The following is a 26,085-nucleotide window of genomic DNA, read 5'->3' as shown; positions in this document are numbered from 1 at the left end:
CTAAATATGAAATGTGTTCCAGTTTCTGTTATTTTGGGCTTATGTAATATGGTATTTCCCACATGTGTTCCAGATTTTGTTATTTTAGGCATATGTAATATGGTTCTAGGTGACCCCAGATTCACTTGAGGCATTGGAAAAAATGTCTACATATCTTAGACAATTATTCAATTGCTCACTGAAAATAAATTAAACTCTATTGAGCTTATGCACATTAAGTGTTATGAATTCTGTTTGTAGAGTGACCATTAAAGGAATACAATACGGTCTTAAAAATTTATTTTTCAAACAGGTACTATATTCACACCGTACAACTTTCCAAAGCTATGAAAGAATACAAAAGGTGTCTCCAAGTTTCATCTTTCTAGTCACCTACTGCCCTCTTTCCTTTTGTAAGGTAGTAATGGTAATCACATTCTTTTATTCCTTTCCAGAAACAGCTTATACATACAATTCATTCTGTACTTATAATTTCCCCCCTTTTATACACAAATAGTAGCACATAATTCTCACTTTTCTGTGCCTTGCTTTTCCTAGCTAATGGTGTAACTTGAAGATTATCTCAAATCACTATAAAAATGATATCCATGCTTTTTTTGTTCCTTTTTGTCTCTGAGGAGTCTGCTGTAAGAGCATATCTGTTTCAGGAAGCAGAATCCATGTGATACAATATCAAAAGCTTCTAATCTTTTGTTTCCAAACAATGCATCAATAAATACCTCTATGTTTTGGTTATTTTTACACATATATGAGTATATGTATTCTGGGAAGTGGAAATTTATTTGTGGTTTTAATTACTTTTAAATGCTTTTCTCTGAATAAGAAAAGTCATCTCTGGACTCGCTATTTGCCAAAAGGTTTTGTGGGGAACAAGCTAGGATATCAGTTTTTTAAACAATTGAGACATACCTTAACATGTTAGTTCTTTCAGACTTTACTTTCTCCAAATCAGCAAACAAGATCAACTATATCCCTTTATTTGCCCCGTCTCCCCGACCTCCAGCTGTTCCTCAAATTTGTCAGATTACTTTCTGTAAATGCAAGGTTTTTCTGCTTGTTTCTCCTCAGGCCTCACATGACCTTTGTCACAGCTCTCTGTGGTCTTGGACCTTAGCGTGCAACTGACCTCCCAGCAGAGTGAGTCCTTAGCTATGCTGCCTCACTTCTCAACCACTTGAATCTCCTGCACTGGTGCCTGATTGCTTCTTCGTCTGGCAGCCAGATGAAGTTCCAGTGGTTTCAAAGAAATTACACATCTACTTCCTTTTCAACTTGCATTAGGGCGAAAAAGAGGAAAAGAAATACTGTTTATCCCAATGATAGGCTAGAATCCAGGTCAGACTTTTTAAACATTAAATGAATAGATCTTTCCTTTGGAATATAAAAGACACTATAGCGTAGCAGGCTTTGACTTGTGAGCGTGGCCTTTTCCATGGGATTTCTTTCCTGTATGGGTCTTCTGATGTACAATAAGGTTGGATTTCTGGGTAAAGGCTTTCCCACATTCTGTGCATTTATAGGGCTTCTCTCCAGTGTGAGTTCTTTGATGTACAGTGAATGTTGATTTTTCCCTGAATGCTTTGCCACATTCTGTGCATTCATAGGGCTTTTCTCCTGTGTGTGTTCTCTGATGGATAATGAGCTGTGACTTCTGGCTAAAAGCTTTCCAGCACACAAGGCATTCATAGGGTTTCTCTCCTGTGTGGATCCTCTGATGGATAATGAGCTTTGACTTTTCTCGAAAGGCCTTTCCACACTCATTACATTTATAGGGTTTTTCTTCTGTATGTGTTCTTTGATGGATAATGAGATAGGACTTCTGGGAAAATGCCTTCTCACATTCATTGCATTCATAGGGCTTCTCGCCAGTGTGGCCTCGTTGATGTAGCATGAGGTAGGATTTCTGAGAGAAGGCTTTCTCACATTCATTACACTCAAATGGTTTCTCTCCTGAATGAGTTCTTTGATGCACACCCAGATTTGATTTTTGGGTGAACGTTTTCCCACACACATCACATTCATAGGGCTTCTCACCAGTGTGAGTTCTTTGGTGCACAATGAGGGTTGACTTTTCATTGAAAGACTTCCCACATTCAGTACACTTATGAGGTTTCTCTCCAGTGTGCGTTCTCTGATGTATAATGAGGGTTGATTTATCACTGAATGTTTTCTTACACTCATTACATTCATGAGGCTTCTTTCCTGTATGACTACTATGGTGTATAATTAGATCAAGTTTCTGTAGGAAAGATTCCCCACACTTGGTACATTCATAGGTTTTTTCTCCTGTGTGGGTTTTTTGATGAACAATGAGGTTTGATTTCTGAGTAAAGGCTTTCCCACATTCATTACATTCATAAGGCTTCTCTCCTGTATGAGTTCTATAATGTATGATGACAGTTGACTTTTCTCTGAAGGCTTTGCCACATTCTGGACACGCAAATGGTCTTTCTCCTGTATGAGTTCTAAGGTGTATAATGAGCTGAGACTTTTGGCTAAAGGCTTTCCCACACTCAGTACATTCAAATGGTTTCTCTCCTGTATGAGTTCTCCAGTGGACAATGAGGTGTGACTTTTTGCTGAAGGTTTTCTGACATGCAGTACATTCAAAAGGCCTCTCTCCATTTTTAATTCTCTGCTGAAGGCTAAGGCCTTTCTTTCGCCTGAGGGTTTTCTCATATTCTTTATATCCACAGGGTTTCACTATAAAATTAGGGTTTTCATATTCTGTATGGAAGAAAAATTTTGCACACTCAGTATCATGTTTATTTTCTGTAGAGCTTCTAGTAAGTAAATTTAAATTGTCTACCATATTATTTCCAAATGATTCAAATTCATGGGATCTTTGCATTGGAACTACAAGGCTTCTGCTCAGATGAAATGCATTTTCAAATTCAGTATAGTTCTGGCCACTCTTGGTAATTATTTTGTCATTAGGGAATCCAACTTGCATCAACAGATATTTATCTTGTTTATCTTGATGTTGCCTTTCAAATTGTTCATTAATTTGGCAGACTTCTAAAAAAAAAGCACAATAAATTATATTTATACTTTGTCAGTATGGGGAATAAGCCTTTTCTAGAATTGCTATGCCCTCAACTGTTACTGCCATACTACTATTAACCACCTGAGATGCAGATCTAACAGATCCTAGGTTGTGCTTGCTCTAAGTACATCTTATAAGAGCTTATCCTGTGAGTCAGATGCAGCTATCACATCATTTTTGTCAGTGTGCCAAGGGAAAGAGAGAGGGGATCTTTTAGTATACTCTTATGTACTGCCATTTTTATGACCAAGTTCTTAGTTATAAGAATTAACTATATAGACCTGGCTGGCCTGGAATTTGCTACATAGAGTAGGCTAATTGATAGAGAGCCATCTGCCTGAGCCTCCTGAATGCATTTGCAGGAATGCTGACTCCTTCCTGGCTTACCTATATGAACTTCTGACTACACATGACTTATATATTATCTCCATCTAGGGAAAAATGTAGTACTGTGCTTTCTAAACTCAATATTAATAATCCTGGATCCACATGACAGGAAATCCATAATAATGAGCTCAACAAAATCAAAATTTACTCAATAAGCATTCACAAGTGTATCTTCTTTAACACATATATAGCTTTTCAACACCACTGCTTCTGCTGTTTATTTTGCTTACAAACTGTACATATTTTAATTCTGTGACTTTTAAGATGTTTCATTATCTATATTACCCTCCCTTCTTTTATATTCTGCTATATTCAGAATCTATATAACTTTTAAGAGGCAGTTGTATCACTTTACAAAAAGCTTAATCTGAACTTTCTATATACTTTAAATTTCGATTAACATCTAATGTGCTTAATAATCTGTACTACTCATTTAGACTACAAATCTGTGTCTTTAAATTTCATATTTTATCATCTGTAAAATATTTCACATTTTAACACTTCTAAATCCAAATGTAGCTTAAAAATAAATGCTATCAACATGCAATAACTTAATTAGTGGCAATATTTGGCGGCACATCTTAAAATCAATAGTGTCTTGAATCTAACCAAATATAGCACAATTTTGCACCTAAATATGAATTATGTTTTTAGTTTACTTAAATATTTTAGATTTAATCATCTCATGATATAAGTGGTTTGCTTGCATGTATGTGTTTGGCGCCCACAGAGGTCAGACTAGGAGGTCATACGCCTGGAACTGGGATGGGGGTAAAGTACCATGTCGGTGTCGGGAACTGAACCCAGGACTTTTACAAGAGCAATACAAACACTCTTAACCACCAAGCTACCTCTCTGGTCTCTGTAATTTCTAAGATTGTATTATGAAAATTTTCAAGCATAGAGAAAAGTTGAAACAAGTGGAGTACAACTACTACTCAAGTTTCTAGTTGGATTTCATAGTAGTAGGATTTACTATAGTAGCAATTTTAAAATAGGTCCCATGGTTGTGGTTTCCCTTCCTGTGACTTTCTTTCTCTAGAAAGAAAAGCACAATTTCTTAGCAAGAGATGAGCACTGAATCATAGGAAGAGGTCTCATAAGTTGCATTTAAAAAGGAATCAAACCACATCTAGGGTCTGCTAAATCTGAACCTCCTTAGGCTATCAGAAGTAATATAGCCTCTGTGGTTTAGGTCATATGGATTATCTGGAGTAAATCTGGTCATATGGAGTAAATCCTGACTCAGCTTTTTACTTGATCTAATCTACTTATATAATTTTTCCACCTATAAAACATTGTTTACCAATATTCAGGGGGATTCAAATACTTACAATAGAGCTTAATATGGTAGCAACAAAACACTTAAAATATTTACTAAACCAAATGTTACTGTTATTGTGAGTTATGTAAAGCCATACACCATATTACTATAAAAGAAATAATGAGTTTATGTACATATATAAATATATATTTGATATGTTCTCAGATACTAAGTAAAAAGGGACAAAAACAAAACCCTGTGCATAGGAGCCAGGTATGGGCGTTCATATCTTTAATTTCAACATTTGGGAGACATACATAGGAGATTTCTGTGACTTAGAGGCTGACTTGGTCTATATAGTGAGTCCCAGGCCAGTCAAGGCCAATGGGACCCTGTCTCCAAAACCAAACCAAACCAAACCAAACCAAACCAAACCAAACCAAACCAAACCAAACCAAAGCAAATAGCAGTACACAGCAGAGTATAATTTTAAAGAAATAGATGAACGTTTGAATGTCAATATAGGGTTATGGTGTAAGAAACCAATGAGAAAACAAACCTTTAAATTCCACTAATGGTTACCTATGAGGAAAAGAAGAGAACAGACAGGGAAAGGGAACGATGCTAGATTGCTCTTTTTATATTTTACATTTATTTATTTATTTTCTATGTTAGGTGAGTACATACACCATAGCACATATGTGGTAGCCAGAGAACAACTTGTAGGAGTCAGTGCTCACCCTCTACCCTGTGGAACTGAATTCAGATCATCAGACTTGGAAACAAACATTTTACCCACGGAGCTGTCTTCTCAGCTTTGAGCTAACTGTTCTTAGTAACCTGGTTTTCTAGATTTCATTTCAGAACCATGTAAATATTTTTGAAACATTTTATAAAATCATCAGCAAAACTGAATAAAAAAGATTTCTCTAATATTGGTAGATACCTTGCCATTTACATTTCCAGCGAGAAGTTTCAATTCTCAGAGAAACCAACTTCATTTGACTCCATATACTCTATGTGCATAACAAACTCAGAACAATACTGTCAGATGAAAAATTAATCAAAAAAATTTAGTGCTAGTGAGATGACTCAGCAGGCAAAGATATTTGTGACCTTAATTTAATTCTAGGGATCCACACGGTGAAATGAGGGGACCCACTCTTGTAATATGTTTTCTGTCAAGCAAATGCTGTGGCATGCATGCACATGCATCTAAGAATGCACGTGTGTACATTGCACGCACATATACACATATGTACACTAAATTCTAATAAAAATAAGAAACCATTAGAATTTGATGTAGAAATATCAATTTGAAGACATAAAGATTTTTCTTTAGAGAATTTTATACATAGTCTCTAACTCCTATAAATGAAAATGTATAAAAGTGATTTAATAAGAATCAATCTGTGGCACCTTTTACAATGGCCTGAAATAATATCAAAAATCATAGGATAACTCTAATCAAGCAAATGAAAGCCTTGTATGATAAAAACTATGAGAAATTATAGAAGATATCACAAGGCAGAAATATCTTTGATGCTTATGGAACATTAGGATTAATATAGTAAAAATGGTCATCCTACCAAAAGCAACCTACATATTTAATACAATCCCTATCAGAATTCCAACATAATTTTTCACATATCTTGAGAAGACATCTTTATCTTCATGTGTAAACACAACAAACTCAGGATAGCTAAAACAGTCCTGAATAATAAAACAACAGCTAGAGGTCTTACCGTTTTCAATTTTAAATTGTACTACAGAGCTATAGAAATATAAATAGCATAATATCGGCACAAAACAGACACATTAAACAATGAGATTTAATTGAAGACTCAGGCATAAATCCATATATCTATGGACATCTGATTTTTGATAGAGAAGCCAGAAATGCACATTGGGAAAAAGATAGTATCTTTGACAAATGGTGCTGGTAAAACTGGATGTCAGCATATAAAAGAAACCAAATAGACCCATACTTATCATGCTGCACAAAACTCAAGCTGAAATGGATCAAAAACCTGAACATAAAACCAGATACTGAGATGAACAAGTAAGTAGTGGAGAAATTGAAGAGAAAGAGAAATGTAGGCACAATGAAGAGAGGCAAAACTGGAGGCTCAAGAGGAGTGAAAAGCAGTCTGGTGGGAGTAGATGCCACCTGAGACCACAGTGGGGTCCTGGCCTGTGCTGACCTCTGAGCTGCTGCTGCTCAGGGACACTTTAATGTCTGAGGGCTGTGAAGAAATGGCCCCATCCATTACCTGGGAGAGCTGGCCCTAGAGGCATGAAACCAGGAGAGCTGACCCCCATCCTTAGCCAGCTGCAGTACTCAGGATAGCAGCTTACACACTGTGGGAGTTGCAGGTGAGCTAGCTAAGGAAGGGAGTGTGGAAGACCTGGTCCTACCACTTGTCTCCCTGTGGTGGTGTAGACAAGGGAGAGATAACCTCCTTACCGTCACTATCTATGGCAGGCAGGAGACCTAGACCTGGGGTCATGAGAACAGGGGAGCTGGCCATACCATTCATCAGCTGCAGCACTTGGAAGAACAGGCCCTCCATATCACATAAACAACACAGTAGAGGACCATTGATGTGTGGGCTACAAATGAACCATCCCAGACGGTATGAGTACGGGAGAGCCAGCCTTGCCTTTTTGTCTGCTAAGTGATGGTAAGGGATAGATCCCCTCCTTTCCCTTTTGCCCTTGACACTGGAGGCAGACGGAAGAAACTGGTCTGATGGGGTCATGAGAGCAGGAGAGCTAGTCCTTCCCCTTACCTGCTGCAGCACTTGGGAGAGCATGTACTGCACCTCACCTGAGCAGCACAGTAGAACTGACCAAGATGGCAGGGGTGCAGGTGAACTGGCCCTGCCTCTTGTCTGCTGGGTGGTGGCAGTGGGGAGGGAGAATGAGGTGCTCTTCCCTCCCTCATCCCTCACCATCTATGGCAGTTCTACGGAGAACTGGCTCTGAGATTATGAGAGTAGGAGAACTGACTGTGTCCCTTACTGGCCGCAGTACTAGGGAGGGCAGGCCCTGGACCCTACCTGGGCAGCAGGGTAAAGCTGACTGTGGTTGTGGGGGTTATAGGTGAGTAGTCCCCAAGCGGGGTGAGAGTGTGAGAGCCTGTGGATTTACCATCTCTGGGCTCTGGATTGGTCCACCCCAACATCTATCCCATTGATGGACTGCTGGAATATATGAAGGGGCATGCTCTCCAGGATCTCCATGACACGGCAAAAACAGGCTATCTGGTAGGAATACCAGTTTGGTTCTAGTATTGATAGAGTAGTAGAAGACAGAGGCCTATATCAGATCTAAAGTATGGACAAAAGGGAATACTTTTTTGTGACATACTACAGCTTCCACAACAATATTTCTTTCTCTCTGTCTCTCTCTCTGTGTCTGTCTGTCTCTGTCTGTCTGTCTGTCTGTCTCTCTCTCTCTCCCTCTCTCTCTGTGTGTATGTGTGTGTGTGTGTGTGTATGGGGTTTGTAAGGGTGGATAGTGGGTATGAGGGTAGGGAGAGATGAGTGGGATTGGGGTGCATGATGTGAAATTCACAAAGAACCAATACAAAGTAAAAAACAAAACAAAACAAAACAAAACAGGTGCACTGAACCTTATAGAAGAGAAACTGGGGAGCAGCCTTGAACTCATTAACACAGGAAAAGATTTTCTGAATAGAGCACTGATAGCACAGATCCAAGATTAACAATTAATAAATGGGACTGCATGAAACTGAGAAGTTTCTGTACAAAACAGATACTGTCATTTAGACAAAGTGGCAGCCAACAGAATGGGAAAAGAATTTTACTAACCACACATCTGTCAGAGTGCTAGTTCCAAAATATATAAAGAATTCAAGAATGATATATCAAGAAAACAAATAACCCAATTAAAATGGGGTACAAATCTAAACAGAGAATTCTCGATAGAGAAAGAAAACTTAAATGCTTGAGAAAAACACTTTTTTTGTTTTTTTGCTTTTTTGAGACAGGGCTTCTCTGTGTAGCCCTGGCTGTCCTGGAACTCACTCTGTAGACCAGGCTGGCCTTAAACTCAGAAATTTGGAAAAAATCTTAAAGAAACATTCAGTATGATAAACCACCAGGGAAATAGAAGTCAAAACTACTTTGTTATTTCATCTTATACCTGTCAGAATGGCTCAGGTCCAAAACAAACAAACAAAACAAAAAATAACAAACAACAACAACAACAAAAAACCCAAACCCAAACCCCAAACCATAAATGACAGCTCTTGCTGGTGAGGATGTAAAGCAAGGGGAACATTCCTCCACTGTTGGTGGTAATGCAAACTTGTACTACTACTATGGAAATCAGTGTGGAAGTTCCCTGGGAAGATGGGAATTGATCTATGTCAAGATCCAGCTGTATCACTCTTGGGACATATACCCAATGGATGCTTCATCTTATCACAGTGACACTAGTACAACCATATTCATTGCTGTTCTATTCATAGCCAGAAACTGGAAATAACCAAGATGCCTCTCAGCAGAAGAATGGATAAAGAAAATGTTGTACATTTATACAACGGAGTATTACTCAGCTGAAAAAATGAAATCATGAATTTACAAGTGAATAGATGGATGGTACAGTCTATGAACTACAGAGGCCAGTTACAGAGCATGTGTGTGTGTGTGTGTGTGTGTGTGTGTGTGTGTGAGAGAGAGAGAGAGAGAGAGAGAGAGAGAGAGAGAGAGAGAGAGAGAGTATGTGTGAGTACGCGCATAGATAGAATAGTTATAGATGGATAGGTGGTAAAGGGGTAGAGACTGGAACAAGAGGATCAATTGGAGGGGGAAGAAGAGAGAGATGGGAGAGGAAATACCAGGAGACAGCTAAAATTAAGGGCCATTTGAGGGGTAGAATGGAAATCTAAAACAGTAGAAACTTCCTAAAATATACATACATGAAAGCAATCTAAATGAAACCACCAAATTACAGGGGGAGATGGAGCCTCAACTGACTATCTTTTATTACCAAATGAAAGCATCCACTACTTGAATTGGATTATAATTGAGTTGTTGGCCAAATGGGTTCCATGAGAACCCCCAAACAATTTAGCCTGTTGCCAAGACTATAGGTTATTCTCCACAAACTGACTTGCTGAAGACAACACTTACACAATTCAACCATGGAGAAGACCAGCTGGTACCTACATAGACTTCACTCCTATGTTCTGGTATCTTTGGTACAGGAAGATACTCTGCATGCTACCAAAAGGGAAATGTAAAAACCAAACTAGTCAAATTCCCTCTGACAATGGTGTCCTGCATGTAAGATATGCTAGTGTAATGGTGGTAAAAAGCTTGTGGGAGTAACCAACCAATATATGATTTGACTTAAGACCCACTCCACAAGATGCAACCCCTACCTGACACTGCGTGGGGTGGTCAAGAACTTCTGCCTGCAAGAGATACTGGGGTAAAGGTGGTGCAGAACTTGGAGTGGCCAACCACTAACTGGTCCTACTCAAGACCCACATCATGAGAGGAAGCCCATACCTGACACTGCCTGGATGGTCAGGAACCAGAGGCTGAATAGCCCAGATAACTAGGATAGATCCAAAACACAACTGGCAGAAAAAAAGTCAATGAAATGATTCCTAATGTTTGTTATACTCAGAGAGGCTCTATCCACCAACTAATGGAAACAGATGCAGAGAACCACAGCCAAACGTTAGGCAGAGGTCTGGGAATCTTGCAGAAGAGGGGAGGAAGGAATGTAGGAGGTAAAGGAGGTAAGAACACTGCAAGAAAATGCACAAAATCAACTAACCTGGGCTTATAAGGGCTCACGGAGACTGAACTGACAACCAGGGAGCAATGTGGGTCTGATCTAGGCCCTTTGCACACGTTACATTTGTATAGCTTGGGCTTCTTATGTGACTCCTAACTATGGAGGCAGGGGCTGTCTCTGACTCTTTTTTTGTTTTTTTGTTTTTTTTTTAATTCGATATATTTTTTATTTACATTTCAAATGATTTCCCCTTTTCTAGCCCCCCACTCCCCGAAAGTCCTGTAAGCCCCCTTCTCTCCCCCTGTCCTCCCATCCACTTCCACGTTCTGGTTTTGCCAAATACTGCTTCACTGAGTCTTTCCAGAACAAGGGGCCACTCTTCCTTTCTTCTTGTACCTCATTTGATGTGTGGATTATGTTTTGGGTATTCCAGTTTTCTAGGTTAATATCCACTTATTAGTGAGTGCATACCATGATTCATCTTTTGAGTCAGGGTTACCTCACTTAGTATGATGTTCTCTAGCTCCATCCATTTGCCTAAGAATTTCATGAATTCATTGTTTCTAATGGCTGAATAGTACTCCATTGTGTAGATATACCACATTTTTTGCATCCATTCTTCTGTTGAGGGATACCTGGGTTCTTTCCAGCTTCTGGCAATTATAAATAGGGCTGCTATGAACATAGTAGAGCATGTGTCCTTATTACATGGTGGGGAATCCTCTGGGTATATGCCCAGGAGTGGTATAGCAGGATCTTCTGGAAGTGAGGTGCCCAGATTTCGGAGGAACCGCCAGACTGATTTCCAGAGTGGTTGTACCAATTTGCAACCCCACCAGCAGTGGAGGAGTGTTCCTCTTTCTCCACACCCTCGCCAACACCTGCTGTCTCCTGAATTTTTAATCTTAGCCATTCTGACTGGTGTAAGGTGAAATCTCAGGGTTGTCTGACTCTTTTGTTTGCTTTTGGGATCCTTTTCCTCCTATTGCATTGCCCTATCCAGTCTTGATATGAATGAGTGTTTGTGTCTAGTCTTAGTGTAACTTGTTATGCTATGCTTGGTTGATATCCTTTGGAGGCCTTCTCTTTTCTGAAGGGAAATGGAGAAGGAGTAGATCTAAGGGGTGAGGGGAAGTGGATGCAGGAATTGGAAGGAGAGAGGGGTAACTGTGACTGAGATATATGAGAGAAGAATCAAACAAAAACCTTAGACTAGATAGACCAAGGACCTAGCATAAAACCAAATAATACTGTTCTCAAAAAAGGAGCAACAAAATGACTCACAAGTATTCTGATATACTCATACTCACAGTGCTCTGTCCAGCTATCAGAGAATCATCCTTCTGTAGAAGATGGGAATAAATACAGAGATTCACAGCCAGATAAGTGGAGAGTCAGAGATCTTGGAACACCTATCCCTAACTAAAATCCCTCCTTTCAGAGCTCAGGGAATGTCTTGGACGAAGAGGTAGAAAGAATGTAAGAGCTAGGCACATAAACAAGGCCTTATAAATCAACAAGAGCAAAGCTCATATGAACCCACAGAAATTGAGAAATCATGCATAAGGCCTGCATGTATCTACACAGTTGGGGTCCTAGAGAAAGAAGTAGACACACCCCCCTTTGCTAACCTACAAGCAATAGCCAAGTGACGGCCACTTGCAAATAAAAATTTAGTTTTCCCCACGAGGAGTCTGTGGTAGTTTGTATATGAGTGGCCCAGGGAGTGACCCTATTAGGAAGTATGGCCTTGTTGGAATAGGTGTGTCACTGTGGGTGTGGGCTTAAGACCCTCACCCTAGTTGCCTGGAAGTCAGTCTTCTACTAGCAGCCTTCAGATGAAGATGTAGAATTCTCAGCTCCTCCTGCACCATAATCTGCCTGGATGCTGTCATACTCCTGCCTTGATGACAATGGACTGAACCTCTGAACCAGAAGGCCAGCCCCAATTAAATGTCTTTTATAAAATTTGCATTGGTCATGGTGTCTGTTCACAGTAGTAAAACCCTAACTAAGACAGAGTTTCAGTGGGGAAACAAACTACTCTTAAGAATAGACTATTTTTACTATGATAATTCTGCTAATCTACGAGCATGGGAGATCTCTCCATTTTCTGAGATCTTTGATTTTTTTCTTGAGAGACTTAAAGTTATTGTCATACAGGTGTTTCACTTGTTTGGTTAGAGTTAAACCAAGATATTTTATATTATTTGTGGTTATTGTGAAGGGACTTGTTTCTCTAATTTCTTTTTCTTCCTGTTTATCATTTGTATAAAGTAAGGCTACTGACTTATTTGAGTTAATTTTATATCTGGCTACTTTACTGAAGTTGTTTATCAGCTAGAGAAGTTCTCTGGTACAATTTTTGGGATTGCTTATGTATATACTATCATATCATCTTCAAATAGTAATACCTTTATTTCTTCTTTGCCAATTTGTATCCTCTTGATCTCTTTTTGTTTTATTGTTTTAGCTAGCATGTTGAGTACTATATTGAATAGATATGGGGGAAAGGAGGTATCCTTGTCATGTCACCGATTTTAGTGGGATTACATCAAGTATGTCTTTATTTAATTTGATATTGGCTGTTGTTTTGCAGTAAATTGCTTTCATTATGTTTAGGTATGGGCCTTGATTCCTGATCTTTCCAATAGTTTTAACATGAAGGGGTGTTGTATTTTGTCAAATGCTTTTTCTGCATCTAAGGAGATGATCATGATTTTTTCATTGAGCTTGTTTATATAGTAGATTATGTTAATGATTTTTTCATATATTAAACAAACCTTGCATTCCTTGGATGAAGCCTATTAGATCGTGGTGAATGATGGTTTTGATGTGTTCTTGAATTTGGTTTGCAAGTATTTTATTGAGTACTTCTGCATCGATATTCGTAAGCAAGACTGATCTGAAGTTCTCTTTTTTGGTTGGGTCCTTGGGTGGTTTAGGTATCAGAGTAATTATAGCTTCACAGAATGAATTAGGTAATATTCCTTCTGTTTCTATTTCTATTTTATGGAATAGTTTGAAGAATATTGGTTTCTTTGAAGATCTGGTAGAATTCTGCACTACATCCATCTGGCCCTGGGCTTTTTTTTTTGGTTGGGGTGTTTTTAATGATTTCTATTACGTTATTGGATATGGGCCTGTTTAGATAGTTTACCTGGTCTTGATTTAACTTTGGTATGTGTTACCTGTCTAGAAAACCATCCATTTCATCTAGATTTTCCAGTTTTGTTGAGTATAGGCTTTTGTAGTAGGATCTGACGATTTTTTGATTTTCTCCGTTTCTGTTGTTATGTCTTCCTTTTCACTTCTGATTTTGTTAATTTGGATAATGCCTCTGAGCCCTTTAGTTAGTTTGGCTAGAGGTTTATCTATTTTGTTCATTCTCTCAAAGAACCAGCTTCTGGTTTTGTTGATGCTTTGTATTGTTTTCTTTGTTTCTATTTGTTTGATTTCAGCCCTGAGTTTGACTATTTCCTGCCTTCTACTCCTCTTGGGTGAGTTTGCTTCTTTTTGTTCTAGAGCTCTCAGGTGTGCTTTTAAGTTGTTAATGTTAAGTTCTCTCCAGTTTCTTTACCAGGGCACTTAGTGCTATGAAATTTCCTCTTAGCACTGCTTTCATTGTTTCCCATAAGTTTGGGTATGATGTGTCAACATTTTCATTCAATTCCAGGAAGTCTTTAATTTCTTTCTTCCCCAACAAGTTATCATTGAGTAAAGAGTTGCTCAGTTTCCACGTGTATGTGAGCTTTCTTTGCTTTCGCTGTTATTGAAAACCAGCCTTAGGCCATGGTGATCTGATAGGATGCATGGGATTATTTCATTTCAATCTTCTTGTATCAGTGGAAGGTCGTTTTGTGACAAATTATATGGTCAATTTTGGAGAAGGTACCATGAGGTGCTGAGATGTATTCTTTTGTTTTAGGGTGAAATATTCTGTTAAATCCATCTGGTTCATAACCTCTCTTAGTTTCATTGTGTCTCTGTTTAGTGGGTGTTGAAGTCTCCCACTATTATTGTGTGGGGTTCAATGGGTGTTTAGAGCTTTAGTAAAGTTTCTTTTATGGATGTGGGTATCCTTGCATTTAGGGCATAGATGTTCAGAAGTGAGACTTTCTCTTAGTGAATTTTCCCTTTGACGAATATGAAAAATTATCATCATGCTTGATAACTTTTGGTTGAAAGTCCTTAGTGATCAGAGAAATGCAAATCAAATTGACCCTGAGATTTTACCTTATATCAATCAGAATGGCTAAGATCAAAACCTCTGGTAACAGCACATGTTGGCGAGGATGCGGAAAAAGAGGAACACTCCTCCATTGCTGGTGGGATTGCAAACTGGTACAACCACTCTGGAAATCAATTTGGAGGTTCTTCAGAAAATTGGAAATAGGTAGATCTGAAGACCAAGCTATACCTCTCTTGGGAATATACCCAAAAAATGCCCCACCATGACACTGGGGCACATGTTCTACTATGTTCATAGTGGCCTTGTTTGCGATAGCCAGAAGCTGGAAACAATCCAGATGTCTCACAACAGAAGAATGGATACAGAAAATGTGATTCATTTACACAAAGGAATACCAGTCAACATTAAGAATAAGGACATCCGACATCAGAACTCTGCCTCCAGCCAGTCAGTTATGAGAGACTCCCCTCTATCTTGGTTCTCGGATGCCAGACTCTGAGATCAGACAGCCTGAGATATGCAAACATAACCCGAGGCCAACATCGCAGGGGTCTAAGCCTGATGGGTGTTGGCCTGCACCCAGGCCCTGGGCTGTTTGGGGGGGGGCATTGGGGTGCCAACCCAGCCAGGAGGTTGTTTGCCCGGGCGGCGCGTGCGTGCGCCACCATTTTGGCTATGGGCCACTAGAGGGTTCTAGCAGGCAAAGCCAACTAACAGTCATAGCCGGAGGCTATCATAGCCGAGGGTCTAGGCCCGACAAGCCCTGGACTGCCCCCGAGACCTGGGCTGCTTGGTGGGCCATCTGTGTGCCAACCTGGCCAGGAGGTAGCCCAGCAGACTCTCCCGGCACTTTCAGGGAGCTTGCGCACACCGCCATCCTGGCCACCTGACAGAACCAATTAACACTCATAGCCCAAGAGGAACTTTGGTCAGACCTTGGCCTGCCAGGCTTTTGCCTAGACTCGGGGCCTGAGCAGCGAGGCTAGCCTTGTGTGCACCAACCTGGTTGGGAGACCGGCTGCCCAGCAGAGTGATCAGCATTCCGAAAAGGTCCCCACAGCATACACCAGCAGCACACTCTGAGGGTGCAAACAGGCACATTCTGGTTCACAGACACAATCTGGGGCAAAGTACACTAGGGCTGCAAGGGCACCCAAGAGGAGGACACCACATCAGCAATCTGTGACAGGGCAAACCCTGCCATACAGTGTTGCAGAAATAGCCCTAGAGCCTCTCAGGAGGCCCAAACACCACCCAGAGACAAGACCAACTAACACCAGAGAACAAGATGGCAAAGGGCAAATGCAGAAATGCTACTAACAGAAATCTAGGCAATATGGCAGAGTCTGAACCAAACTCTCCAACATCAGCAAGTCCTGGTTATCCCAACAAACCAGAGAAACAAGATTTGAATTTAAAATCACTGGTCATGATGCTGCTGGAAGAACACAAGAAGGACATAAATGAATCTCTTAAAGAAATACAGGGGAACATGAATAAGCTAGAAACCCCGTATAATGGAAAAACAAAAATCACTTAAAGAAATTCAGGACAATAAGGCTCAAGAGATAGAAGCCAATAAAGAAGAAACACACACACACACACACACACACACACACACACACACAAAACCTTAAAGAAATTCAGGAGAACTTGAGTCAACAGGCAGAAGTCATGAAAGAGGAAACACAAAAATCTCTTAAAGAATTAAAGAAAAACACAAACAAACAAATGATGGAACTGAGAAAAACCATCCTGGATCTAAAAACAGAAGTAGAAACAACTAAGAAATCACAAAGGGAGACAACTTTGGAGATAGAAAACCTTGAGAAGAAATCAGGGGCCATAGATGCAAATATCAACAACAGAATACAAGAGATGGAAGAAAGAATCTCAGATGCTGAAGATACCATAGAAACCATTGACTCAACAGTCAAAGAAAATGCAAAATGCAAAAAGCTTGTATCCCAGAACATCCAGGAAATCCAGGACACAATGAGAAGACCAAACCTAAGGATTATAGGTATAGATGAGAGTGAAGATTTAAAACTGAAAGGGCCAGCAAATATCTTTAACAAAATTATGGAAGAAAACTTTCCCAACTTAAAGAGAGAGATGCCCATGAATATACAAGAAGCCTACAGAACTCCAACTAGACTGGACCTGAGCAGAAATTCCTCCCGTCACATAATAATCAAAACCCCAAATGCACTAAACAAAGAAAGAATGTTAAAGGCAGTAAGAGAAAAAGGGCAAGTAACATATAAAGGAAGACCTATCAGAATCACACCAGACTTCTCACCAGAGACCATGAAAGCTAGAAGATCCTGGGCAGATCTCATGCAGACTCTAAGAGAACACAAATGTCAGCCAAGACTACTATACCCAGCAAAACTCTCAATCACAATAGATGGAGAAACCAAGATATTCCATGACAAAACCAAATTTACACAATACACAAACCCAGTTCTGCAAAGAATAATAGGACAACTCCAATACAAGGAGGGAAATTTCACCCTGGAAAAAGCAAGATAGTTACCTTCTTTCATCAAACCCAAAAGAAGATAACTACTCAAATATAATAATAACATCAAAAATGACAGGAAGTAATAATCACTATTCCTTAATATCTCTTAACATCAATGGATTCAATTCCCCAATAAAAAGACAGACTAACAGACTGGATAAGGAAACAGGACCCTACATTTTGCTGCATACAGGAGACACACCTCAGTGTCAAACACAAAAACTACCTTAGAGTAAAAGGCTGGAAGACAATTTTACAAGCCAATGGCCTCATGAAATGAGCCAGAGTAGCCATTCTAATATCAGATAAAATTGACTTTCAACCTAAAGTCATCAAAAGAGACACAGAAGGACACTTCTTGCTGGTCAAAGGAAAAACACACCAAGAAGAACTTTCAATTCTGAACATCTATGAGCCAAATGCAAGGGCATCCTCATTCATAAAAGAAACTTTACTAAAGCTCAAAGCACACATTGCACCCCACACAATAATTGTGGGTGACTTCAACACTCCACTCTCCTCAATGGACCGATCAGGAAAACAGAAACTAAACAGGGACACAGTAAAACTAATTGAAGATTTGGACCAATTGGATTTGACTGATATTTATAGAACATTTCACCCTAAAGCAAAAGAATATACCTTTTTCTCAGCACCTCATTGTACCTTCTCCAAAATCGACCATATAATTGGTCACAAGACAGATATCAACAAATATAAGAAGATCGAACTAATCCCATGCCTCCTATCGGATCACTATGGTGTAAGAGTGGTTTTCAATAGCAACAAAACCAACAGAAAGTCCACATACACATGGAGGCTGAACAATACCCTACTCAATGACACCTTGGCCAAAGAAGAAATAAAGAAATCAGAGACTTTTTAGAACTTAATGTAAATGAAGACACAACATACCCAAATCTATGGGACACAATGAAAGCAGTGCTAAGAGGAAAACTCATAGCCCTGAGTGCCTCCAAAAAGAAAATGGAGAGAGCATACACTAGCAGTTTAACGACACACCTGAGAGCCCTGGAACAAAAAGAAGCCAATTCACCCAGGAGGAGTAGAAGACAGGAAATCATCAAACTCAGGGCTGAAATCAATCAAGTGGAAACAAAGACAACCATATAAAGAATCAACGAATCCAGGAGCTGGTTCTTTGAGAAAAATCAACAAGATAGATAAACCCTTAGCCAGACTGACCAAAGGGCCCAGAGAAAGTATAAAAATTAACAAAATTAGAAATAAAAAGGGGGATATAACAACAGAAACTGAGGAAATCCAAAAAATCATCAGATCCTACTAAAAAAGCCTATACTCAACACAACCGGAGAATCTGGACGAAATGGACAATTTCCTAGACAGATACCAAATACCAAAATTAAATCAGGACCAAATAGATCATCTAAACAGTCCCATAACCTCTAAAGAAATAGAAGGGGTCATAGAAATTCTTCCAACCAAAAAAACACAGGACCAGATGCTTTCAGTGCAGAATTCTATCAGACCTTCAAAGAAGACCTAACACCAATACTCTTCAAACTATTCCACCAAATAGAAACAGAAGGAACACTACCCAATTCATTCTACGAAGCCACAATTATGCTGAAACCAAAACCACACAAAGATCCAACAAAGAAAGAGAAAACTTCAGACCAATTTCCCTTATGAACATCGATGCAAAAATACTCAATAAAATTCTTGCCAACCGAATCCAAGAACACATAAAAACGATCATCTACCATGATCAAGTAGGCTTTATCCCAGGGATGCAGGGTTGGTTCAATATACGGAAATCCATCAATGTAATCCACTACATAAACAAACTCAAAGAAAAAAACCACATGGTCATTTCATTGGATGCTGAAAAAGAATTTGACAAAATTCAGCATCCTTTCACGCTTAAAGTCTTGGAGAGAACAGGAATTCAAGGCCCATACCGAAACATAGTAAAAGCAATATACAGCAAACCGGTAGCCAGCATCATACTAAATGGAGAGAAACTTGAAGCAATCCCACTAAAATCAGGGACTAGACAGGGCTGCCCACTTTCTCCTTATCTTTTCAATATTGTACTTGAGGTACTAGCTCAGGCAATTAGACAACATAAGGAGGTCAAAGGGATACAAATTGGAAAGGAAGAAGTCAAACTATCATTATTTGCAGATGATATGATAGTCTACCTAAGTGACCCAAAAAACTCCACTAGAGAATTCCTACAGTTGATAAACAACTTCAGAAAAGTGGCAGGTTATAAAATCAACTCAAGCAAATCAGTAGCCTTCCTATACTCAAAGGATAAGCAGGCTGAGAAAGAAATTAGGGAGATGACCCCCTTCACAATAGCCACAAACAGTATAAGGCACCTTGGGGTGACTCTTACCAAACATGTGAAAAATCTGTATGACAAGAACTTCAAGATTCTGAAGAAGGAAATGGAAGAAGAACTCCCATGTTCATGGATCGGCAGGTTTAATATAGTTAAAATGGCCATTTTGCCAAAAGCAATATACAAATTCAACGCAATACCCATCAAAATCCCAACTCAATTCTTCACAGAGTTAGAAAGAGCAATTATCAAATTCATCTGGAATAACAAAAAACCCAGGATAGCTAAAACTATTCTCAACAACAAAAGAAATTCTGGGTGAATCAGTATCCCTGACCTCAAGTAATACTACAGAGCAATAGTGTTAAAAACTTCATGGTATTAGTACAGTGACAGGCAGGCGGATCAATGGAACAGGATTGAAGATCCAGAAATGAACCCACATACCTATGGCCACTTGATCCTCGACAAAGGGGCTGAAAACATCCAACGGAAAAAAGATAGCCTTTTCAACAAATGGTGCTGGTTCAACTGGAGGTCAGCATGCAGAAGAATGCGAATTGATCCATCCTTGTCTCCTTGTACTAAGCTCAACCCCAAATGGATCAAGGACCTCCACATAAAGCCAGACACTCTGAAGCTAACAGAAAAGGAACTGGGGAAGACCCTTGAGGACATCGTTACAGGGAGAAAGTTTCTGGACAGAACACCAATAGCATATGCTCTAAGATCAAGAACTGACAAATGGGACCTCATAAAATTACAAAGTTTCTGTAAGGCAAAGGACACCATCAAGAGGACAAATCAGCAACCAACAAATTGGGAAAAGATCTTCACCATCAGATAGAGGGCTAATATCCAATATATACAAAGAACTCAAGAAGTTAGACCCCAGAAAACCGAACAACCCTATTTAAAAATGGGGTACAGAGTTAAACAAAGAATTTTCACCTGAAGAACTTCAGATGGCGGAGAAACATCTTAAAAAATGCTCAACTTCATTAGTCATCAGAGAAATGCAAATCAAAACAACCCTGAGATTTCACCTTATACCAGTCAGAATGGCTAAGATTAAAAATTCAGGAGATAGCAGGTGTTGGCAAGGATGTGGAGAAAGAGGAACACTCCTCCACTGCTGGTGGGGTTGCAAATTGGTACAACCACTCTGGAAATCAGTCTGGCGGTTCCTCCGAAAACTGGGCACCTCACTTCTGGAAGATCCTGCTATACCAACTTCTGGGCATATACCCAGAGGATTCCCCAGCATGTAATAAGGATACATGCTCCATTATGTTCATAGCAGCCCTATTTATAATAGCCAGAAGCTGGAAAGAACCCAGGTATCCCTCAACAGAAGAATAGATGCAAAAAATGTGGTATATTTACACAATGGAGTACTATTCAGCCATTAGAAACAATGAATTCATGAAATTCTTAGGCAAATGGATGGAGCTGGAGAACATCATACTAAGTGAGGTAACCCAGTCAAAAAGATCAATCATGGTATGCACTCACTAATAAGTAGATATTAACGTAGAAAACTGGAATACCCAAAACATAATCCACACATCAAATGAGGTACAAGAAGAACGGAGGAGTGGCCCCTGGTTCTGGAAAGACTCAGTGAAGCAGTATTCGGCAAAACCAGAATGGGGAAGTGGGAAGGGGTGGATGGGAGGACAGGGGGAGAGAAGGGGGCTTACGGGACTTTCGGGGAGTGGGGGGGCTAGAAAAGGGGAAATCATTTGAAATGTAAATAAAAAATATATCGAATTAAAAAAAAAGAATGAGGACATCCTGAGTTTTGTAGACAAATGGGTGGAACTAGAAAAAATTATACTGAGTGTGGTAACTCAAACCCAAAAGGACATGGATGGTATGTGCTCACTAATAAGTGGACATTAGCCAAAAAAAGTATGGAATACCCGAGATACAGTACACAAAATTCAAAAAGGTCAACAAGCTGAAGTGCCCAAGTGAGGATGCCCCAGTCCCACTTGAGAGGGAGAAGAAAACACTGAAGTGGGGAGGAAGGGAGGGACTTGGGAGGGAAAGGGGATGGGGACGGGGTGGGGGAAGAGGGGAACATGATCTGGTATTGGGTAAGGGAAAAGGACTGAATCCCTGAGGGCCAACAGAAAGAATGGAAAGAGGCAACCTCAGAAGGTGGGGGGGACCCTTCAGAATGTTCCAGAGACCTGGGAGGTGAGAGATTCTCAGGACTCAAAGGGAAGGACCCTAGATGAAATGCCCTACAGTGAGGAGAGGGATCTTGTAGAGCCCACCTCCAGTAGAAAGACAGAGTATCAAGTGAGGGATGGGGTTGCCATCCCATAGTCAAAACTCTGACCCAAGTCTTGTTCCTGACTGAAATAACTATACGGATGGAAACGGAGAGGAGCCTGAGGAAAAGAAGGTCCAGTGACTGGCCCAAAGTGGGATTCAGCTCAAGGGGATGTCCCAAGGCCTGACACTATTACTGAGGCTATGGAGCACTCACAAAAAGGGGCCTATAATGACTGCCCTCTGAAAGACCCAATAAGCAGCTGAAAGAGTCAGATACAGATATTTGTACCCAACCAATGGACAGAAGCTTCCAAGCCCTCTGGTTGAAATAGGGAAAAGCTGGAAGAAGCTGAGGAGGTGGATCACAGTGTAGGAGGACCAGCAGTCTCAACTAACCCGGACCCCTGAGATCTCTTAGACACTGCATCACCACCAGCTGATATGAGGCCCCCAACACATATATAGCAGAGTACTGCTGGGTCTGGGTTCAGTCAGAGAAGATGCACCTAACTCTCAAGAGACTGGAGGCCCAGGGAGTTTAGAGTTCTGATGGGGTGGGTGGTGGGTAGTGTGGACATCCTTGTGGAGACAGGGGCGTAGGGAGGATGTATGGGATGTGGAACAGTTGGAGGCTAGATCAGAAGGAGAATAAAATCTGGAGTGTAAATAAATAAATAAATAAATAAATAAATAAATAAATAAATAAAAGATTGAAAAAAAAAAAGAATAGTCTAAATGCTCAGAAGTAAATGGCCAACAGAAAAGGAACTCCATGGCAGCTTTGGAGGTTTCTTGTTTCATGTCATGTCAGGTTTGTTCTTTTTCTTTTTTTAAAATTTATATTATTTTTATGTTTATTTTATTCACACCACACACACACACACACACACACACACAGACACACAATTTTTTTCTTCTCTTTTTTTCCCTATAGGCCCTTTGCACATGTATTATGGCTTCCAGTTTACAGTGCTTTTATGGGATTCCTGAGTTTGTGAAAGAGTGTTTTTTTTGTTTCTTGTGCCTTCTCTTGGGCTCTTTCCTGCTGTTTATTTTGTCCAATTTTGGTATGTTAGTTTTTGTTTCATCTCATTTTATAATTTTTTTCCCAGAGCTGAGGACTGAACTCAGGGCCTTAAGCGCTCTACCACTGAGCTTAATCCCCAAACCCTTATTACATTATTTTATTGTTATTCCCTAGAAGCCTGTTTGTTTTCTAATGAGAAACAGAAAGGGAGTGCATTTGGATTGGATCGTGGAGGGGATGAGGGGAGGAGCTGGAAGGAATAGAAGGAAGGGAAACTATAATCAGGATATATCATGTGAGGAAAACAATCTATTTTCAGTAAAAGGAAAATAAAAGATTCAAATTGTTGTCTTAAAACACTTTTTCAATAGAAGGAAGGAGGGAGTCCTTGCATAAATAGCAATTATATCTTAGAGAGAAGAAATATAATAAACTCTAAATTTTAACCTCAGCAGCACACTTGGTGGCTAGTTTGAAGGGTTTCCACTAACCAAAGGTGGGATAGCTTGACTCATAAGAATTCTGAGGCAATTGCTTATAACAAAAATGTTTGGCCTGTCATGGTGAGTCATTTCTGTAATCTCAGCATTGTTAAGGCTAAGACAGGAATAGTATAAATTTGAAGCTATCGTGGACAAAACAGTGAGCCCCTGTCATAAAAAAATGACTTAAAAATGCTATACCTATAAAGGTATAAATGTCACATAGAAAATAATATAACTTGACATAGCTATATAACTCTTGGCGTTTATCCAAAGAACTCCAAATTAACATATCTCACATATCACAGAGATCCTTGTCACTGTAGCACTACTTACAATAGCTAGATTATGAAACCAATCTAGGTGTTTAACAGAGAGCGGGTAAAGAAAATAATGTTATATATACACAATAGGTTTTTTTTTCCAGTTTTAAACAGTGGGATTATGTCATTCATAGGAAAAAATGGAGGCAACTACAGATAATCATATTAAGTGAATTAAGCTGGATAGTCTTATGTCAACTTGATACCAACTGTAGCCATCTGAGATGAGAGAATCATGATCGAGAAAATGGCTCCGTTAGATCAGTCCACAGGCAAGCCTATAGGACATTTTCTTAATTAGAGAGGGCTCAGCCCATTGTGGGTAGTGCCATCTCTGGTGGTCTTGGGTTCTATAAGAAAGCAGGTGAGCAAGCCATGGGAAGCAAGCCAGTAAGCAACACCCCTTCATGGTCTCTATATTAGCTCCTGCCTCTAGGTTCCTGCCCTGTTTGAGTTCCTGTCCTGAGTTCTTCTAGTAATGAACAATGATGTGTAAGTATAAGTCAAATTAACCCTTTTCCCCTTAACTTGCTTTGTTCGTGGTGTTTCATTACAGTAATAGTAACTCCAAATAAGAAAGAAGGGAAATATGTTCAACACACAACATATACTTGAATGAAAATTTTAATTAAAAAGGATATAACTTGTTGGTCACTTTCAGATGATGTTAAAAATCATTTTAAAAATTGTCTTAAAATTTACTTTTATTTATATCTATGTGTCCAAGTGTGGGTATGTGCACATGAGAGTGGGTACCCACAGAGTGTGGGTGCCACAGTGTGGGCAAAAGGAGGGTTTTGGATTCCTTGGAGCTGGAGTTACAGGTATTTGTGAGTTTACTGATATGGGTGCTAGGAAACAATCTCAATTCTTCTCGAAGAGTAGCAATTGGTATTAACTTCTGAGTGATCTTTCCAGCCCCACTAAAATCATTTTGAAAAATGATAAACAAAACCTTAACCATTCTATAGAATATGTAACTCATGCTAATGAAATAATAAATGAGAGACAATCTCTCTCTTTCTCTGTTTTTATCTCTTCCTCAGACTGACAGATATCTTCCTGTTTATGACTTCTGAGTGCTAGGATTAAAGGCAGGCACCACCATGACAATTTGTCTTCATAGAAGTAATCTATCAAAATAATAAATAACAGAATTAAAATCTCATTCTTGAATCATGGGAGTCCAACCAGTGGCCATATTCTCAGAAAGCAAATCTCCTTCTTCCAGCCAATAGTTAATTAGGAAGGGGAGAGGTCTTTGTGATCATCTACTTTCTATATGTGCTGCAATTTGGGCTCACTTAGTCTTGTGCATGTAACAACTACTTTGAGTTTCCTCACATTCATGAACTTATAGACAGCACCAACTGGACTTGGTTGTAGGAAAAAGACATGAAATTGGGAAAAAGATCTGTTGAGGGGATGATGATGCAGGAAATGGTTGGGTAAGTGTGATCATATTTCATTGTATACATGTATGAAATTCTCAAGAATAAAAAAATAAAATTTTTGGTTGTGAGTCTAGCCTTTGATGGCTCAGTCAAGTATAAGATAAGCAAGTTATAATCCATAGAAGCTATAATAGGGAGGGCCCAAGGGAGGATGATTGAATCTTACTCAAAGGGGATAAAAAATAGACACATTGGAGGTTGAAGGAGGGAGGGAACTGAGTGAGAGAAGGAGTAGAGAAGGGAATAGGAATGGGGAACAGGTGTGGGGAGAGTAGGGGTTAGGGTGTGTGTGTGTGTGTGAGAGGGCTGAGAGACTGGAAATCCAGAGGGGGACATCTCTGGGACAAGCTGGAGACCAGAGATGGGGGAGGTTCCTGAGAGTCTATGGGAATGATCCTGCCTGAGACTCCTAGCAGGGCAGATATGGAGCCTGAAGTGGCCACTTCCTGTAGCCAAGTGGGACAACCAGTGGAGGGATAAGGACAGCAACCCACACACAAATATTTTGACTCAAATCATGTCCGGCTTACAAGATGTACAGGGGCGAAGATGGAGCAGAGACTGAGGGACTGGCCAAGCAATGACTGCCCCAACTTGAGATCCATACCATGGGAGAGCGCCCACCCTTGATACTATTAGTGATAACATCATAGCCTGCATTCAAGGGCCTAGTGTAACAGTCTACTGAGAGTGTTCATCCAACAGCTGATGGAAACAGATTCAGAGACCCACAGTCAAACATTAGGTGGAGCTCAGGGAGTCTTATGGAAGAGTGGGGAAAAAGCGGGAGAGAGCCAGAGTGGTCAAGAAGACCCGAGGAGTCAACTAACGTGGGCCCATGAAGGCTCACAGTGACTGAACCACCAACTAAAGAACATGCAGGGTCTGGACCTAGGCTCCCTACACATTTGTAGCTGATGTGCAGCTTGGTCTTCATGTGGGTCCCCTAACAAGTGGAGCAGAGGCTGTTCTGACTCTGTTGCCTGT

At 39.9% G+C, this 26,085-nt stretch overlaps 1 protein-coding gene across 2 annotated transcripts in view; it reads right to left on the bottom strand.

Moving 5' to 3' along the window:
- Window positions 1-262: 262 nt before the first annotated feature.
- The window catches only part of Znf182 (zinc finger protein 182), a 45,230-nt gene continuing 19,407 nt past the window's right edge, over window positions 263-26,085 (bottom strand). For both annotated transcript variants that reach the window (XM_052171236.1, XM_052171235.1), the window contains exon 4: window positions 263-3,018. In XM_052171236.1, the coding sequence (XP_052027196.1) occupies window positions 1,391-3,018 (1,628 nt within the window). In that variant the 3' untranslated portion in view covers window positions 263-1,390. The remainder of the gene's footprint in view (window positions 3,019-26,085) is intronic.

Source organism: Apodemus sylvaticus, chromosome X, assembly GCF_947179515.1.
Source record: "Apodemus sylvaticus chromosome X, mApoSyl1.1, whole genome shotgun sequence".
Lineage (NCBI taxonomy): Eukaryota > Metazoa > Chordata > Mammalia > Rodentia > Muridae > Apodemus > Apodemus sylvaticus.
This window is presented reverse-complemented; position numbering and strand designations above follow the sequence as displayed.